The following is a 20,641-nucleotide window of genomic DNA, read 5'->3' on the forward strand; positions in this document are numbered from 1 at the left end:
TTTTTAGAATTAACTCACTCCTCTAGGTTTTGCCTGAGTTCCTTCTCACTTTCTTCCAGCTGCTTTTTTAAGGCTTCTTTTTCACATATACTTTCATCAAGTTGCAACTGAAGATCTTTCAGGCTTGCTCGTGTAGCATCTCTCTCTTCTTTGGAATTTTGCTGATTCTGAATTTTGTACACCAAAAGTTAAGCAAGATAATAAACTAAGTATAAATCAATCACAGGCTCTTTTTTATTATATGAAAGAAGCCATTCCAAGACTTTGATATTTTTCACTTGTAGAAGTGCTTATTAATCTAAGAATATTAAAAGCTGGGAATGCTTACTAAAACACACAAAGCACTGCTTTTTTATTTTTATTAGAAATGGGAGAAGTGAAGTCTCCTCAGTACTATCTAATCAGTTTCAAGTATATGGATTCTTATCACAGATTCAAAATGTAAACCAAAAGAACCCAAACTGTTCTTCTCATGTCTTCAGAGCATAGTTGTACTTAATTTCTTTGAATTCAGCACTGTAAAAATAATGCTGTAAGTAACAAACAGCAGCTACACGAGTAATACAGTTTGTCTTTGATTCCAATCTGTCTCATCACAGTCAACAGATTAACATTTAACTTTGCAGATAGCCAAGAAATTTTATGTGCATGTGCTTAATATTTTTCTTTACTGCTCCAAAGCCATTCTCAAATACAAAGAAGAAAGATTCCTTAAAAAGGTTAACTATGCTATGAGCAGCTGCGCTTAAAATAAAGTCTTCTGTGAAAGAACAGGTATATCTAGATTAAAAGGAATATGAAGCAAAAAAGATTCAGCTGGTTAATCAGTTACCACGTACAAAAATATATTTGAAATAGTCAAAAGCTTTATAATAACGAAGTGCCATACCCTAATTTCTAGATCCAGTTTTTTCTGTAATTCTTCCACCTTCCTTTCAAGTTCTGCTTTTTGTTCTACCAATGCTTTTACTTCAGCCGAAGAATCTGAAACCTACAATTAAATAGAGATGTTAATTCCCACAAAGTCAAAATGGTCTTTGTAATTGTTTTTTAAAATCTAAAGTAAAGCTACAAGCAAGGTTAATAAAGTGTAGCATCAACTGTCTGAGCTCACCAGGGACTTTTCATATGGGTCAAGCCAAGCTAATATTTTCAAAGGAACCATGATTTGATTTTCATAAAACTTCTTGATAATTGCTCAAGGCACATTGCCAATAATACAAAAAATACACAAACCTAAAGCAAAATTCAAATTAGACAAACATATGAATTAAATCACGAGTACTTCGGGCCAGATTTGACTGGGGTATCACCAATTACACAAAATGGACATCAAAGGGATTCATGCTTATATGTCAAGACAGATTTTCAAACACTGCTTTTCAGTAATTTTTTAAGATGTGCTTTATATTTTCATTTTGACTCATTATAGCCCAGGATAATGTATTCATCAAAAATAAGCATTTAATCCTTCTTAGACCATCATTGCAACAACTGGACATTTCTTCATTTTGTTTTAGAACCTCCACATAGCAGGAAACAAAAACTTTTCAGTAGGCAGACTGTTAAATGCTATTACTGTAATATGGCTTTTAAACAACACTCTAGTTTAGTGCTTTCCTAAATCACACATTAAAATACTCTCCCCACTTCAATTATCTGTTTACATCACTATAGTGAGAAGATGCTCCACCATTTTTTACAAATACATATGTTAGCTTCAATCCAACATCCTTTTAATGTTCATGTTAAGTTTGCATCTCTCTCCTTCTAAAACATAGGAGCAAAATGTAGAAGCTCTCATAGCAGACTGCTTTACATTAATTTTTAATTATCAACAATTAGATTTCCCATAAGTCACCTCATTGCATGACTAAAATTAAGCTATACTACTGAGGGACTACAAGAACAGTCTAACTGAAGTCAGTGAGGGGATTCCAATTTTTAAAGCCCTGTTTGAACGCAGCATTACTACAAAACAAGCCAAAACAACTTAAAAAAAAAATCTTTACCTGAGTCTTCCCAGCAGCTCTCGACTTTAAGGTCTGAATTTTCTCAAAAACCAAGTTGACCTTCCTCTTTGTTGCATCGTCATTATCAGCACTTCTAAGACACAGACAGTACAAGTAAGCTATGATATATATGATCAAAGGTACTATTTTGTTAACATTAAAACAAATTCAGAGTGTCCAAACTATTGAAAATCACCACCATAGGAAAAAAAACCCCCAACACTCTAATGTGAACTAGTCAGAAATTACCTTAAACACTTCAAAGAAACCCTTTAAATGGAGGCTGCTAAAAATTTATATTCTATATTCTGAATGTTTAGAAAATAATTTAAAAAGTCACTGAACTCTTTAATTGCAACTCTCTTCTACAAGTCCATAGCTGTGGAAAGACAGGTATTCAACATGTATATTATTCAAACATACTGAAATTATAAGTAATTAGTACTAGGTTTTTCAAGTCCTGACTACTGCACCATAAAATAACACTTTAACAGTTCACAGACCCTGCTACATCAGGAATGCAAAGAAATTTAAATGCATCATGTATATTTTAATTCATTTCTCCTTCCCACATTTTTCAATAAGTTATCATCAGAAAATACCAAGGAAAAGAGTTACAGGTGGACAAAGGATTAAATGCACAGCAACAAGAGAGCTTTTGTCAAACCTTACAAGAAAACACTTTGTTGTTGTTGTTTAAAAAGTCCACAAGCTTAAGCTCCCATGAGGTATGATCTGAATTCTTCATGAACCTTCATATCACATGAAGTTTTACTCCAGAAGTATTTATAAGACAAAACCTATTCCGATTCACAAACTTAAACAAATCCTGTACAATACCTTCTGTAAGTCCTGATTGCCTGGGTATCTTGAGATTCTATAATGCCTTAAAGGACATAGCTGAGATGCAGAATTATGAAACAGGCATTTCATTTAATTATAGCTTTGATTTTAGAATTTTACATTTTGAAGGTAATAGAACATAAATATTGTGAAAATACAGTCTCCTCTCCAAAAGTTAATTATGTTTACTAACCCTTCCTTAAGGTAATTGTAAAGTATCTGTTTAGCAGTCTCTTCGTTAGTTTGCTGTGCAAGATCTTGTTGGCCTTTTAAGAGATCAGGAGTTGCCTAAAAAGACAAGATAAAATGTCAAAAGTTATAATCCTCCAAGGGTTGTAAATACAACCTGTACAATTGAAATTCTCCACTCTATTCTATACATAAACAAAAATGTTTATGTACTGTGGACCTAAAGTTCACAAAGATCTACAGGAGTTTCAGTTTGCTGCAAAAAAAAGCATACTCTACACCAAAAGAAAACAATTTTGCATGGAGTTACATATATTTCAGCATTCTACTTTTGTGCATTTATGCTTAAGAATCATCATAACATCATTTACAATAACCTTCTTTGGCCCCACCATCTTTCTTGACCCACAGAAGAATAAGCTGTTTCAGAAACCATATTTTCTATACCTGCAACTATGGGAATAACTTTTTATATTTACATTTCTCCAGAACAATTCTGATATTCCATTTGCAAGTGTTGCGTGATAGGAATTTGTTCTAATGAAAAGCATAAAAATATGCATTCAACAGTATGACCATTTTAGTATGCTAGAGTGCAAAACACAACTTAAAGAATAAATTAAAAATTACCTGTATATTAGGGACAGATGAAAATGTTTTTACAGAAATCTTTTTCGTTCCTGAATCAGATGGAACTGTGATTCGGTTTGGCAACAACAAAGTAGAAGTTACTGTTCTAATTTCCTCTCTCTTATTCTCTCCTGGGAGTGTAGACGACCTAAACATCAAGCTGTCTGTATCAGCTCCATTTTGTTTATGGTATTGCAAAGAATTGAAATTGCTGTTCTGAGTGTCTTTATCAGGCATTTGCAGTTTTCCAATACTACGAGCAGAAATCTTCATCTCTCTGGAAGGTGGTTTTTGATCTCTGGATAACTGCTTGTGAAGGCAAACTTTAGATGGTCTCAGCAAGTGCTCGGCTGACTTACCCAAGCTTTTACTGCATTCACCTAAATAATCTGAATCTACATCAAGCCCTAATGATAAGGCACTATCAACGCTTCTTGATCTTTTACGATCATCTGGATTAATTCTATTCCTTTTTCCTGACCTACCTCTTCTGTGAGGATCAACTTTCTTGTCAAACTTTTCAATTAGCTGATCTACTCCTGGAAGTGAACCAGTGTCAATATCACGACCAGTTCCAGGCAAAAATGGGATATATCTCCTGTTTTCATGCCGATTAACATTGTCTGCATAGATGGCATACTCTTGGTCATCAAGTAAAAATTTGTATAAGGAATTTGCGGAAGTGGGAGTAGCTGATGAGGACGATGATCTTCTTGAGTAATCCAATACTGGCCCAGCTGAATCTTGTCTGCGGAAGGGAAGAACATCTGGTCTAGATTTTCTTGTCTCCGGATATACAGTGGGACTAACACAAGGGGATCCTCCTGCAGATGAAAATGATTCTGAAACACACACTTCATTGGGGCCGATTGTGCTACTGGGACAATCCAACAGCTGCTTATTTTGATCTTCTGCTTCCACTAACCTGTTTAACTGTATCTTTTTTGAATTCACTTTGGTTGGCTCTGCAAGATACGTATTTGTTTTCTGCAGGGACACTACTTTAGATGAGGAAATCCAAGGTTTTGCTTCCGTTTTTTCATCCGCAAAAGATTTAGACTCACTGCACACAGAAGACTGGTAATTATCCAAATTCAAGTTATTTTTTTCAGGATCATAAGGCTGTAAAAGTTCAGGATGTCTTTGAAAGTTCAACAAATTGGAGGATTTCATTGTTCCATCTTTAAAATCTGATATTCCATTTTCCTTTTCATCCATATTGGTTATCTTTAGGCTTTTAAGCACACAGGGCTGCATGTGCTGCGTTCCAGGAAATTTTGTGTGTTCACTGCTTTTGTCCTCCAACTTAAAAGCAGTATTGGAGTCTGCGGCTGGCTTGCTTACAGTTTGAGAAATTACTTGCTGTTCTTTTCCAGAAGGAGGAGGATTTTCTGACAAACATCCTTCTGTATTGTTTAGTACGATGTAAGGATGTCCATCAATTCCTTGGACTCTAATACTGACACCATAAGACCCTGTCCTAGAGTTTTGTGCATTTCTAGATTTATGAGTCTCCTCACTCGTGAGTTCAAGAGTGACTTCATAGTCCTGCTGCATGTGCTTAAAACCAGAAAAATACGGCTCCATGATTATCAGAGGATTAGAGCTGAATAGAAGAAAAATCACAAAAATGTCACTGTTTTAAATACTCTACATTATTTCATTAATTACCATTCAGTGTGACTATGAAGACTAAGAGTAATACGCAAACAAATCAATATACAAGAAATACAAAGTCCAAAGCAAATGCATAGTGATACAAAGACAAATGTCTGACTGCCTGATTCTGTATCAATTTAATGTTATTTTATGACTGTAAATGTTAAGAAATAACAACGGACAAGATTACCTACACAGAGTTGATGCTAGTTGCTTTTGAATCAAATGACTTCAAATAAGCAAATCTAGTACAGCTTTTTGAACCCAAACAGCTTTTGCTTTGGGTGTCTCCACTATATTTACTGGACGACTGTACCTTTCACAAATCAATGTTCATTCTATAGCCAGCAGTTAGTATCAGCCATATTAACATTTAAACATAAGCCCAGAAGAGCGAAACACAACCAGGCAGTTTTAGGTTATGAGTTTTGGGTCACTAAAGCACTGCAAAGAAGGTTGATATCCTCATGCCTTTGAGATGCGCTTTTATGTACCTGGTTTTCAATATTTGTTTCCAAAGACATCTGATAATAATTTTTTTCATTTATTATCTTGTTGTCATCCATAAGAATAAACTTTCCTACAGATAAATTTGACAATCCCCCAATTGTAGGCTTGTTCCAGAAAACTCCATTTGCTATTTTAAAACAGATATTTTGCTGAACAACAGAAATGGAATAATACGGCTAGTATATATTACCTTTTTCAGAAGCAATAGGTATGGTAACTCCAGCCTGTATGTCCCAAAACTGTTTTCAGTTCTAGAAAACAATAAAATAAACCCCACCTGCACTTCTAATGTTAAATGCCATTCTTTCTTTCTCTAAAAGCTGGTTTTGTGGGTGTTTTACTTTACTGTCCGTTGCATATTATGAGCCAACTGTCTAGTGGCAGAGGCAATGCAGTGACAGTAGGAGCTGTGTCTACAAAAGAATGAAACACAGGGCTGTCAGACTGATGCAAAACCTGGAGGGAATAAACTTTTGAACTGAGCTGGAGAGTTGAGTAATCACTGAAGCCTGACAAAACCAAGATCACTAATCAATGGTGAATAATCATCAAGAGGAAACAAACAACAGGATGTCTCATGGAAAAACAAACCTCCGCAACCAGTTTCACCCTCCTGCGTATCTCAGCATGAACCATATCCCTCAGGTAATTCTAATCAACAGCAGAATTATGATTTTTTTCCCTGACAGTGAATTAAAAAGTTTGGCTTGATATTCATATTATGCTAGTTTCCATGCAAGTACTCCTTCTAGCAGGAAAGATCCCCTCAAAAACTTCTTCCTCTCCCTAAAAACCAACAGCTCCTCCTCAACAGGAGGTTTACTTCATCCAAAAAAAGCAGCAAGTTTCTCTAAATGCAATGCTACATGTATCAATAAATAATTTTAATGAAGAAAAAAAGCAGTCTCACAGTCAAAGACTTCCTTAGATATTAAAAGATTTGGTGAACTAGTTAAATACATCAAAATGAATTCAGGGGTTAAATTAACTTGGTAAAGGGAAGTAAAGAGACACTACAGATTTGATCTCCATTTAAGACCTCCTGGAGCAGGAACAGAAACAGAACAAGGGAAAAACCAAGATAAGCCAAAGAAAGCTAATCGAAGTGGAAAAATGAAGCAGCAAGAACAGTGGAAGGGAACAGCAAGGACCAATCACTTAAATTATCTTGGGCCTCCATTCTGTGTATTTCTCCATACTACTTTACTTTCTTTGCTGAATACTCATAACATCTCACATTAATTACAATGTTTCAATATATAAGCTGAGACAAAAATGACAAAGTAAAAATAGCAGAAGCTGATTCTAAACACCCAGAGCCAATGAAGAGATCTCCTTTGACTTAGTGGGCACTGAAATCAGCTTCTGAGCTGCACTGATGGTGGATGACACAACAAAGGAGGAAAAAAGATAGCACTGTAGAGTTGTAACACAAACTATACACTGTATATCTAATGAATGGCTGCTGGAGGTAGGAAAGAAACCAGGCCCTCCACTCCATTCTTTAAACTGTTGAGTGGGTGCAACTGCATTTATTAATGTCTCAAAATGCTCAAGGCAACAAAATGGAACTGTTTTTTAAAGTTCAAAAGTTGTTTTCAAATAAAAGCAAGCATTTTGAAGTTTTTGTGCTTTTCATTTTTGTATTACCGTTACATTATACGATGTTGATCAGAAGTTACTATTACAGGTATGTAATGAGATAAAAATTTAAATTACTTCAACTTTTTGCAAAATAAAATTTATGCAATAAAGTTTCTCAGACTTCTAAACCAAATCTGCATGATTGTCTAGGGAAAGTGTTAGCAAGACACAATTTTGTAACTGAAAATTACTAACAAAGAGACATCAAACAGCCCATGAAAAAAAGCAACAAAATTCTGTATCTTCTAAAGAGCAAGAAAGTGTCTGAAGTGTCTCAATTAATGTTTTCAGAAAATACAAATTATTCAGAACTCTATAAAAAGAATTCTAGTTTGCAGAATACAGTGTGCTGATACTACTCTAAGTAAATTAAAATCACTCAAGGCGTATTTGCATGTGAACGTGTAAGTGAAAAAAATCATGATCTCTACACAGTTGGTAGCATATATCTGCAGTAGATGAATACATAAATGTCTTTTAAAAGGCTCTCGACTTGCAACTCTAGCAAGATTAGAAACGCCACCAACAAATTTAGAAAAATTACTTATGAAAGGTTACACTACACTTTAAAGCTGTATGTACTAGCAGACGTATAAAAACAGTAAAGTTCCTCTGAATTTGCCAATAGCGGTAACAATTACCAACCATAAGAAAAAGGCATTAATAAAAATAAAACAAAATTTTTTTAAAAAAAATCTTTAAAAAAAAGGACTTAAATTAATCTGCATGGAGAACAGATAAACAATAAATTACAATATGCCTAATTCCAGGCAACTGCAAAAGCTGAACTTTCAAACATGTTGCAAAGTTGCTAAAAATATTAGAGAAGGGGTTGGGGTGGAGGGGTGTCAAAACCAACCACGAAACACCAAAACCCCCAGTGTACAGTGGAAATAGAATTTAGGTTAATAATCTATCTTATATTAACCATTAATATATTTAATTTGATTTGTCTCTAAAACTATAAAGAAGTGTATTTGTCTTCTTCATGTGCATTACACTAATAAAACTTAATTTTACTATACAAAACAATAAAATCTTGTAGAAATCAAAGTGCTAAACCAACATTTTTTAAAATAAAGCATTTTATCTTTCTGGAACTGTGAAAAAAATTATATATATAAATCCCTGCTACATCTACAAGATAATAAGACAGCTGGCCCTACCATTCAAAGAGTTGAAGGCTTTATTTAGGGTTTTTATTTTATAGGATGTCAAGCAGCAGTGGATAATATACCCCATGAACTACATAATATCAAAAAGTTATTTTACAGTATACCAAAAAAATGGTTTTGCAATATTGTAAACATTTTTTACCTAAAAAACACATTACTGGTTTTCCTTACACACAGTCTTTCTGATGAAAACCTAAAGCCTCTAATAACATTAATTGTTTAATTAGTTATGGTCATATTTCTACACAAACATTGTACAGTTGGCATCTCAGGCTTTGGCAGGCTTACAGCAAAAGATTAAGATAAGAGGACTGAAGCTGTTCCCCTCCCATCTGTCTGCCCCACTCCTCTCATGGATGTCACCATGTCAAAAATGAGAACATCTGAAAACTCCAATGGCTGAGTATACACCTCAGCCACAAAAATTTGCAGACTGGCATACTGCTCAGGTAAATGCAATCAGCCTTGTGTTCCATACTATTAACAACTGAAATTCTGACATCTGATATGGTGGAGGAGCTGACAGCTAGGGACACTGACAGCTACAACTGTCCAGTTTTAATCTTCTTTAAGTCTGCTGAAGCCCTCAAATGTTATGACAGAACAGTTTGTTTACTCTTAAGCTTATGAAAAGAGGTTAGATATTTTAACAGTAGTTAGGAAGACAATTTCCCTGTTTGTGGGGCTGGCTTGTTGTTTCCTTGTAGTTAGTTACAAGCTCTTTTTTTAAATAGGGGGAGAGAGAAATTCCAGTTTTCATGCCAAACTAATACTTTTAATTTTACATTTATGTAGTCTTGCTAGTACTTTTATTTGCTGTCTCAGAGGAGTTTAAAAATACACTTTTCAGAAAACAGAAGCAATGATTCTGCATAAATTCTTAATGAGGTAGAAGACTCATCCCATTATTTTATATAACCAGTTATCTCCTATTTGTGAGGCAAATACTATCACAACAGCATATACAAATTGATCAGGACATAAGAAATGACTACTTCAATAAATTGTTTTCTCTGGAAAGCATTCTACTTGCTAAAACCACAGATGACATAGTCAAGGACATATAATCATCAACATCTTTCAGAGATTAAAAGTTCAGCAGCAGTTCAGAACAATGAAAGTATATTGACATATTCTGATTGGTAAAGTCACTGCTGTTCATACCAAGCTAAATTTTAATGGGCAGCAAATTTTCACCTGAAAACTTGCAAACAGTCCAGAAAAGAAATAGCCTGATTTTCTACAGTGACACCATAAATTTAAACAGCTGCATTTGCTGGTCAACCAGTTAAGTAAATCCAGTCATGTAGAGCAAGTCCAAAAGAACACAGAATTAAAGACCCGAGAAACACAATCAGGCATAAACAAAGCAAATTAATTTCACTAGGTAACACATTAAGTTTTACAGATAGCACTGGAGGGTATTCACTGTATACTCCGGAGAAGTTATTTTATTAGAAATTTCAGCAAAACAGTAACTTTCAGTCACGTATCTCCTTGAAAACTGTCAAGAGCTGAAAGAAACTGACTTAATGACTTCACCATGGACTCAGCCTGAGCCTACAGGCCTAAGCCTTTGTATCTACATAGGCCCTTCCTCATACTGAAACCCCATGAAAACTGTGTGTGGTTACATCCAGTTTCATCAGGCTACAGGGTCAAGCTCTTCAAAAAGTTCCAATATGTTGGTGTGCAAGACAATTACTTCACTTCAATGTTGTATGTTACTGACTTAGAAAATTTCAGCAATAACACTATCCCCAAAAACAGAAGTCCCAGCACACCCTTATCTCAGCTCATACAATCCTCCCTTCTCCTTTTGTGAGCCAGCAACCATGCAGCCACCACTCAGCTTTACTGATCCAAGGGGAGACAAAAAAAAAAAAAAAAAAAAAAAAAAAAAAGCACCATTTTCTATCAGATCAGCAAGTAAGGCACCAGGGAATGATGGGATCACCTATTTTGGCAGCAACGTGGCCTTGGACTGCTCAAAGCAATCACAAAATTCCAAACTGAATTTGTGTTTTAACTACATTTTCAGGGACAGAAAACTTTAAAAACTTCTGTGAATAAACAAAACTGGCACGCAAAGCAGTTCAGGCCTTTCAGTTTGGGGATTTCTTTTTAAAATAAGCTTTCATAAAGGTGTTTAAATACTCATTTTAAATAGTGGCCTCCAGTGGGTATGAAAGTCCCATGTTTTATCATTACTCAGAAGTGGTTTCATTTTTCTGAACAACTTATTTTTGCCAAAAATCGAAACTATGACATTTTTGTTTATAAAGAGAACTTGTCAGCAGAGGTTCCCATGTCTGAAAATCCAATACTCTGCATGTTCTTCTGTAGCAGTTTGTTCTTTGGTGGTGATATGATACTTTACAAAGAACCACAAGAGAGGAATACTTAAGGTTTAACAGGTCAAAAGCATGTTTTTTTTTTTAAAATGCCTCCAAAACATTTCCTTTCACAGCTATTTTAAAGCTAGGTATCATGAGCTATGTGAGACCAGCCTACCAAAAAAAAGAAAACCCCTGTAATTTGGAACCCCAGTTTCTCTCCCTGCCAACACGAGCAGAAAAGCGTGCTTTTGAGAAACATACTCCTGTGCCAGACATGGCTGTTCCCTTCAACAGCTCTGCAGCCTTCCTAACATTACAGCTTCACAAAGGCATGGAATTGTGTCCACTCATCCATTTCAGTTCTCTAGCCAAATGTACAGGACAGATCTATAAAAAAAAAAAAAAAAAAAAAGGGGGTGGGGGTGGCAAGCCTTCCCAATCCTGTTAAATGCCATGCTCTGTATATGAAGCTTGCCCTTTATCCTGCCCATACATCCTCCTTCAAAGCATGCCTGTAATACATCTGCCATAAAGTACCTCACACTTTCTGCATCCAGCATGTGAGCCAGCTAGCTGCGCCAGACAGGCAGGGCTCATGTGGTATATAATACAGGCAGAGATGTTGTCTGGCATGCAGCGAGGGGACACTGTCCCACCAGTGGATATGTTTCCTGGCCTCCTTGAAGAGCCACAGATCCTTTACTGCTATTGCCTCACATTACATGTATGCTTCTTTTGCATACAACTAGTGAAGGAATATGGAAAAATAAAACAGATCTGACATTTCCACTTTTCCTATGGCACTAAGACCACTTCCTGGCTCCCTTGATGATATAAAAACAGGAACTCCCTTGTATCCAATATCATAATCCTGGAACTCCTAAGACTGAATCAGCTGAAGATTTTTCATTAAAGGAAGATTAGGGCATACCACACTGTCTTCTCTTTGGAGGAGTGAACTTTCAGAATTCTGAAAATGTAAAGCTATTAAAAGCTAAATTATCGAATTACATTTGGTTCCATGGATTTCCAAATTTTCTTACCAAAAACAAAAAGGCACTGCCTATATTATTTAATCAGTGCCTTTTTTGAAAAGAGGGATGTAACAGATTATGGATGTTTACTCCAGATTTTCACACATGCACAGCAAAATTCCAGGAAGGAACTATAAAATTTGTCCTCCAGCTTTACATAATATTGACCTTGCTCTCCAAGCTAAATAATGGATTCTCTATGCAGCTGACTATTCAGAAAATACCAGCAATATCACATGAAGACAAAGTGGGTATTAGGTCAATAACAAATGACAGTGCTATGGAAAAAAGACAGGAAATAACTTTAGGAGAGAAGAGGAAGGAAAAGAAAAGGAAGCAGACAGGATAATTCATGGAAAGAACAAAACTGTGAAGTTTTCACACTTGGTGGAACACAATCTCACAAACATGAGGGGAAACTTTATCACTGCCAATCCTACCTACAATCCGAGGCTTCTGCAAAAGGAAAAATGGGCCTGGGTCGCTGTCCCTTTTAGTCTATATGGAAGATAGCTCTGGGATAGTTGAGTTTACTTGATCTACTGCTTACAGGAGAACAGAAGGGAGAAAAGTGAAATTTTAAAGTTCCAGATAATGGAACTGTAAAAGAGGAACAGTGAAAATCACTTAAGAGCAAATTGACAACATCCAACAGCAGAAAGATCTGAAACAAGTCCGCTATCCTTCCAGTAGATTCCCTACCTCCATTTAAGACTTTTTGCCCTACTTCCAGCATGGTTTTTGTCTATATAAAATTATATTTGTATCATACCTGTCAGTCACTCCTTACAATTACTAGAAAGAAAATTATGATAGTTATAGAACACAGTAAAACTTCCACAGCAGTTTCTTCTTGTCCCTGTACTGTCTAAACTGCCACTCCCTGCCTAGCCCTCAAAACACAAAACTTTCAACAGGCCTACACAGATTTTCTAAATGTATCATGTCCTAACTATATGCAGGTATATGCAGGGTCTCTGCAAGCAGTAGTGGGGAAAAGAAATTACTCTGAGAGATTTATTTTATTATTGGTCAGCTTTTCTGATGTCATCAAAGACCTACCTAAAATGTCTATAAAAGAAGAACTGGAAAACAGACCACTGAATTTTAAAATACTCATTCCCTTTAAAAGCAGTCTGAAAGCTTCATGTCCCACCTCTTCTTCGTACTTGTTGGAATGAAAGCGACTGTGAAAAATTCTGTGCTTGAAAAAACCCATGAGTTGCTGGGAACCTAAGCTATATAGCATGATTATTCAGAACGCCATATACCAGTGCCACACCACAAAGACTTATGCTTGGTATCACACAAACAAAAGACCAAATCAAAGTATCTCTTCAGCCTCCAAGATAGGGCTGTCCTACTATTATAACAGAATTAATCTTACATATTTCATAAAAAAGTAAGCTAGCAATTTATGTTCTTCCAAAACCATTACATATAAATGAACTGCACAAGCTATTTCTAAACCTAGTACTAGATCCCTTCCACTACCTTAGATACAGTCCCTGCATGCACCTATATTACTTACTGGTGCAGTGCTAAGAGAGAAGGACAAAGGTTTGACCTGCTGCATTCCACTATGGTCCCAGCACGGCATACCACACATTGCATTGTTACCTGCAATAAAATTCATACCTATTGCCAATCCAAGGTGTGCATGGTGCCCATATAGAGAAGTAAATGCTGGAGGACCCCACACCCACATGGCAAGTGGGTCACTTAAGCCTCCTGTTGAAAGCAGTAATTCCAGCCTCCACATGAGCAAGCCATGTAGGTCTGCGCCTTCCATAAATGCAACATGCTTTTGTTTGGGTTTTTTCCTTTGACAAAGCTGTGATTAAATATGATAGTCATATGGCTTTGGGTGCATAATGGAAAACGAAGTCCAGCCAGGAACCCATAAAGAAGTCTGGGGGCAGAAGGAAGCACACCATCACTGTAATACATTTTTGTAGTGAGTACTTCAATGTTTCTGAATCAATTACTTTCATTTCTATTCTGCGAAAAATATCGTTCTCTGTTCAGATTTTAGATGGCAGCGTAGGGATGGCACGCTAGAATTTCCTGTAGATGAAAATTCCAAATACCACTTTTCTTCCATAGCTGTTAGTGGAAACAAACAGCCATGCTTAGGTTCGCATGGACTACACACATGATTTTATTAATTTCTCCTGCAACGCAGTATAGCGAAGTGGATGAGTCTTGAATTTGCTGCTTTAGAGATGAGGATTTCAGTTTCAGTTCTGTCCACCAAATATTAAACTACCTTATTAAGATGCTCAGCTGATAAAACAATATTAATAGCCACCCTTTCAACAACAGGAAGAGAACTGCATTTAATAAAGGCTGTCGGTAGAAAGAACAACAGCAGTTAGAGAAAAAAATACCATTTGCTTGCTTACAGCTTGGTTCATACTCCCTCTGACTGAAAAATGTTGTGTGTGAGGATGTCTCAGTGTCTTAAATGTAATACGTCTTGTTCATCCTATGAAAGTATGTGACAGATCAGCCAAATGCTTGAGTTGTGTGACAACTAGCAGGTTTTGTTGCTTTATTTTTGGAGTTTTTTTCAAAAGGAAAATCTGCTTCAATAGCTGTAAGGCAACAACAAGACATTTTGGCAGATACTCAGGTCTCATAAATTGTCAAAGTTTGATTGAAGACAAGGACATATATTTAATTTTCTTAACCTGCTGTGTATCAATTAACATAGTCATAATTTCACAAGATTTATCCCCAGAGGAAACATGGCATGACCTACTAATCTTGCTTACTGAGTGGAAACTGAAGTTTTTTTAATGATAAAAATATTAAGAAAACCCCAAACTTCTCCAATATTCTAAATGATTGACACTACAATATGTTTTACATTGTTATTAAAAAGCCTCTTTTTCTTTATTGAAGTAATTATTTTCCAGATTCTCCCAAATCATAAACAAAAGGGAAACAGAGACAAAAAACATATTGAAAGTATACTAAAAAGGAAATCAACCTGTATCTGAAATACAGTTCCAACAGACTAATTCACATCACCTGTCTTGACTAGTCCCAGGTCCTGTATACTGCGATACTAGTTAAGTCACTGGAGGAAGATGGGTTACATTTGTTTATTACTAGTTACTTTGGTACAAGCTTTATGCAGGCACAAATACCTGAAGAAGTGTACTTGTACTACTATACTGTTTCACTCCCACACAGGCTTATGTACACTTGTACAAGCTCTTTTTTGCCACTAACACAGAATCCAATCTGCTGAGGTTATCTACTTGCACTTTAAGTATCCTGACACCACTGCAGTACAATTCACATTTATAAACTTCAAATACAAAAAGCAAGCAAGCAGCAAAACATTATACTTATCTTAAGAGAGTTAAGTATTGACCACGTTCAATTTTTCCTCGTTTCTATTACAAACTTGCAAAGGAGAAGGTTAAAACTAAAAAAAGTAATAAAAGTCACTAAGAGGAAATTTTATTTTATATACTCTCTCCTAGTTTATCAAATTCTAAATGTTCATATCTGATAAGTATTGACAGAAACAACAGCTGAGTGACAAAAGGATACTTACAGATTCTAAAAGCAGTTTGTGATTTCAAATACAATAGCTGGTTTGTGTCCAAACATCTGATACAATTACACTCACTCCACAAGAGAGTCTATATTGTTTCACTACATTTTCCTCCAATTGTCAGTGTTAGAAACTTTGTATTTTGTTCCAAAGGAAATTATCTTAATACATCCCAATGATATCACTATTGTTTAAATACAAGCGAGTATCCTGTTCATATTTTTAGAGGCTCAGGCAAAAACCTCAAGTTTGTTGAAATAAAGAGTCCCTTCTCAAAAATATGGAAAGAGAGCTAGGGCAATCTTTGTTAAACAGTTTTGCCAGTGCTTCAGGAACACAAAATTATTTATACTACTATCTAAAATAAATTAATAATTAAACAGGTTCCCCTACTCCAAAAATTATTTCTTGGCTTTAGATGTGACATAACACTGGACCTTCTTCTCAGTAATCCCACCAAAAAAAGACATAACCTTGTCTACAGAAATTACAGTTACAGCAACACAACAGATGCAACCAGCATAATCTTGATTATATAAATATAGCTTATTCCTAAATAAAATTAAGGATGAGCTATGAGTACACCTGCACGCAAAGACGCAGGTCTCATCTGCATAAAGACACACAGAAAAGTGTTAATCTCTATGGCGTTTGCAAGTACTTAAGCACAAAATCTACACGTAAACCAGACTTTAGGAGTCATATGTACACAGCCAACATCAGGCCACAGCCTCCTGTGTATTCAAGCTGGTTATGGCTCCCATTTTTCTATTGTTAAACTTTGTCTTAATTACATTTGTATTCTTCAAACACTTGGCTTCACACCCATCTAGTTTCTTTCAACCAACTCAACCATGCATTTTAAAATTTAAACACACAGTCAGAACTGCAGGCCCTGAGCCCAGCCACCACGAGACGAGATGATATCATCACATTCAGTCTGAGAGACATAAGCTGAGTAAAGAAGAGACAAGCTAGATAACTAACTCCACAGAGGAAAGGAGCTTCACAGTGTGCTGGTCTGCTCCACCAGGAGATGCACCACTTAGAAGGGCTTACAAAGCCTGTGCAGCCAAAGCTGCCTGGTGTGTACTCCGCTTGTTCACGGAGGACAGGTTTAACCAGCTCCCACAAGCAACCACTCTTCTCAGCTTCACACTGGCATAGCATAATTACTGGGGGGAAATGAGAGAGGTAGGGCTGCTTCTTTATGAGGCTTGAAGTGTTTGTGAAATTATAACATAACATTACATGCCAATTGTTCTTGTAAATAAAAGCTGTGACTGCTGAACATTTGCTCCCTGCATGTAACAGCTAATGGTGTGCAAATGACTGTATGAAGACTTACTCCAACCCATTACCAGTTGCAACAAGGCCTAACAAAATATTCTGAGATTGATTCACATCCCTGAAAACATTCCCCCACCTCTGTATAAAAGCTCAAACTCTACCCACCACTTCTTATCTTGAAACAGATCACAAATCATTACTCACTTGAGAGTGTTTTTATGTACATAAATCTTCCACTCTAATAAACTTCATCAGCTCATAGAGATGTCTTTCAATAGAAATCAAAATCAGGTTGAAACACTCCTAATGGCTACATAAACTCCCACAGACACTTGCAGAAGCCTTGTAAGATTATATATACACACACAGAAATACATAGGCACATATCTATATGAATGCGTAAGCATGGGCAGCCTAGCCAGCAAGTCTCCTGTTCATGGCGTATTTATATAGTTTCCACATCGACATTTTAGCTACATTAAAATGGTGTGTGCAATGTACATATAACTAAAGAATTATGAACTTCTGCAAATGCCTGGAGTCAAACCCTTGTCGTACTCAGACTGATGAGAGTCAGCTACCTGAATGGTAATGACCCCTAGCATGCCCAGGGACCCTCACAGAAAGGGGCTATTGTGTTAATAATTGAGGCATCTTCCAGTCTTACCAATCTCCTTGATTTTTTTTTTTTAAGTCAAAGTGCTTTCTGAGACATTCTCTGCAATCACCTTAATTCCTTATTGTTCTCTCTCTACCCAAAACAAGTAGAATGTGAAAAGTTTATTCTAGAATATTAATTTTAAATTTCATATTGTCAATCTGGTTAATGCATCACAGAAATACAAAAGATGGATCAATTTAATTTAAAACAATTAATTTGGCTAAAAATGTAGAGGCATTTATGGAAAAACTATACTATGTACTTAAAATGTTTGGCTATAGATTTTGTCATCCACTCTATTTCACACAAAACAGAAGGCTATAAGCCTACATTTGGATAAACTCCTTCAAGGAGGCTGCCAGCTCTGTTGGCAGAGATGGTACAAGGTCACAGCAAATACACTGAGCTCTAATCCCAAACAGTGGTGATTCCATGACTACCATTCCACTAAATCTGTACCACATGCATTCCTAACACGTTAATTTCTCAGATTTAAACACTAAATTTTCATGCTTGGCTATACTGAAAATTACCACCATTCAGATTTAACTCCACTCAGAGAGTCAAAGCCAAAGCAGTTTCTGAAATGTATTAACATTTCCAGATAAACATGCCTGGAATAAACACTCCATGAACACGTGAAGCACCTTAGCTCTCACAATAACCTGGTGATGGCAGCATTCTCAGTGGGAGGATCCTCCATTCTTTTGCCAAGTAAGATCAGAAACAACAAGATCAATATTTTTCCTTCAGTTTTTGCACACCCTACCAATATAGCATTCAAGACTTATTAAAAAACCCTGTAAACCACCAAACCTAAGCTGAGGATGCATCGTCAGTAGTCTTCCTCAGTATGCAGTTTGTTGAGACCTAGCAACAAAACAGGAGGAATTCAAACATCTTTGCCTCATCCTGGCCATTCAAGACACAACACTGAATGACAGTGAAGACACATTCAAGACTCATCCCTATATTGTAAGGATGTATTCTTTGTAAAGCCCAGCTCTGAATCATAGCACTGAACTGATCAGGTTGAAGACAACCTCCTCCTATCCCTAAAAAGGAAGAAATGAGGCAGACAGAGAAAAGAAAAACTCCTTAAGCCTGCTGTATCTGAATACATGGACAGCAGGTAGATCCATCGTTTCTGCTGCCATTCAGAGTTGCATAGATGGTGAAGTAAGTGGGAAAAATGGCCCATTATTTTAGTGTTCATTGCCATTTCTCAGAAATCTATTAGCATCAGTGATTTTGACTGGATTCTTGCTAGATCCCCTCTATTAACACAAGCAGACACTGCCATAGGCTGAACATTGTTTTGCATAATCAGGCTCATGCGCTTGACACTAATACACAGGTTTTCAGGTTATCAACATAGTAAAAAGGCCAGATAATAATGACATCGTCATCACTATGACTGTGACTTCAAAAAGCAGAAATGGTCAAACAGCAGCTGCAGAATGAAACTTGCAGGTCTACTTCTGTTTAGTTTCTGACATCAGCAGAATTATTTGGCTTCAAAATACTTAAGTAGCTATTTTTAAATAGTAACCTGCCCACTATGGTCCAGGCTGAATCTTGCGTTGCTCCATGACAAGAGGTTTAAAAATTCAAGTTTGAGGTCATGCCATTTCAACTACACATTTCAGGTGACATTGCAGAGCCCAGACAAACCAGTTTCACCAATACTCCCAGAAAGATCAACTTCCTATTACATACGGTAAACTAGAAGAAGGAACTGTCACAAATTCTTTTTTTTCAGCTTTGTCATGCTTTTACTGAGGTAAAGTTCCTTACACATGATATACCACAGACCATTTTTGCAGTGAATTAAATTCCACATCCCCCATATATACCCTGTCAGGGGAACCTAAGTGCATTCTCAGAATTTCACTAGTGACAGTAAGATCTAGTAATGCAATTAACAGAAATTAAAATAAGCTGGTTTGCTTAGAGGTAATTCAGACAGCCTAAGCAGTCATCCCATTTAATAAATTCAAAAGCAAAACACAACTAAGTCAGATACTGAGAATAAAAACAGTTGTGTGATACACCCGTGGAGAAGACAGGCTCTTTGGAATATGTAATCAAAGAGGTAAACCCACCTTTTTCATTACTGTCATAACATTACTGATATTTGCTAAAATAATCCTTTCTAGTGTGTGTTTGCACTGAAGTGGGATTTAGAAACAGTTAATGTCAGTTGCCATTCAAGGTGTATGTAAACCAACTAGGAATTCTTCTCCAACGATTAATACATTTCAAAAATACCTCTAAACTGTAAAATGTAAAAATATCAGTCCCTTTATAAGACACATCATTTGAAGCACTGCATTTTAATCATCTCATATCATTTTTTTTAAACTATATCTGAACATTAAACTGAAAAAATATAATAAAAATCTTCTCTTATGTGAATGATATTCTAAGAAATTTTTTAATAAAAGTTAGAAGTATTGCTTCCTAATTTGGAGTTTTCTGTTTTACGAAGTATAGCTATGTCTCAAGAAGAATACCATACAATAAAAAGCAGTATAACTGCCTTTCCTAATACAACAAACTTCAACTCCTTTGTAAAACATGCTGCTTACTACACTACTAATGGTACATTCCAATACTGTATGAAAAGTTTTCATTTCCATTTATAATCTTTTCCCAAAAGCAGAGACCTGAGTTCAAACTAACACTCTATTTAAAAAAAAAAAAAAAAAAAAAAGCTTATAGCAACTCGGTATACTTTTACATTAGTCAGCAGTAACCACATCTGGCTTGGTACACACTGTGAGCACAAGCACGTTTATTCTCAGCCTAACATGAGGAAAAAAAATGAGACAATTCAATAACCATGGCATTTCTAGAAAATATAACTGCTAGTCAAACAAGTTCTTACAAAGCACTTTTAAGAAGTAATCAGTGGTTTGGTTTTGCCATTTTAATTATGTTTTTATAAACATTTCAAAGTTCTGATAAAACCATCTCTATAAAAACAGCCTTAACTATGAGACATGTGACAGACAGTTGTCAGAATAAGCATCAGACACTGAATCTATCAAATTAATATGGGTATATCACAAATCATTACAT

General features: G+C 36.0%; 1 protein-coding gene across 5 annotated transcripts in view; it reads right to left on the reverse strand.

The window, feature by feature from the left end:
- Positions 1 to 20,641, reverse strand: part of CGNL1 (cingulin like 1) — a 63,861-nt gene that overhangs the window by 41,832 nt on the left and 1,388 nt on the right. For 3 of the 5 annotated variants that reach the window (XM_055808534.1, XM_055808525.1, XM_055808544.1), the window contains exons 2-6: positions 3,675 to 5,280; positions 3,049 to 3,143; positions 2,013 to 2,106; positions 890 to 991; positions 19 to 167 (exon numbers count right to left, since the gene is read on the reverse strand). In XM_055808534.1, the coding sequence (XP_055664509.1) occupies positions 19 to 167; positions 890 to 991; positions 2,013 to 2,106; positions 3,049 to 3,143; positions 3,675 to 5,261 (2,027 nt within the window). In that variant the 5' untranslated portion in view covers positions 5,262 to 5,280. Of the gene's footprint in view, positions 1 to 18; positions 168 to 889; positions 992 to 2,012; positions 2,107 to 3,048; positions 3,144 to 3,674; positions 5,281 to 6,033; positions 8,355 to 20,641 lie in introns of those variants that run through there. The other 2 variants (XM_005232302.4, XM_055808538.1) reach the window with 2 other exon arrangements.

Source organism: Falco peregrinus, chromosome 1 (assembly GCF_023634155.1).
Source record: "Falco peregrinus isolate bFalPer1 chromosome 1, bFalPer1.pri, whole genome shotgun sequence".
Classification (NCBI taxonomy): domain Eukaryota; kingdom Metazoa; phylum Chordata; class Aves; order Falconiformes; family Falconidae; genus Falco; species Falco peregrinus.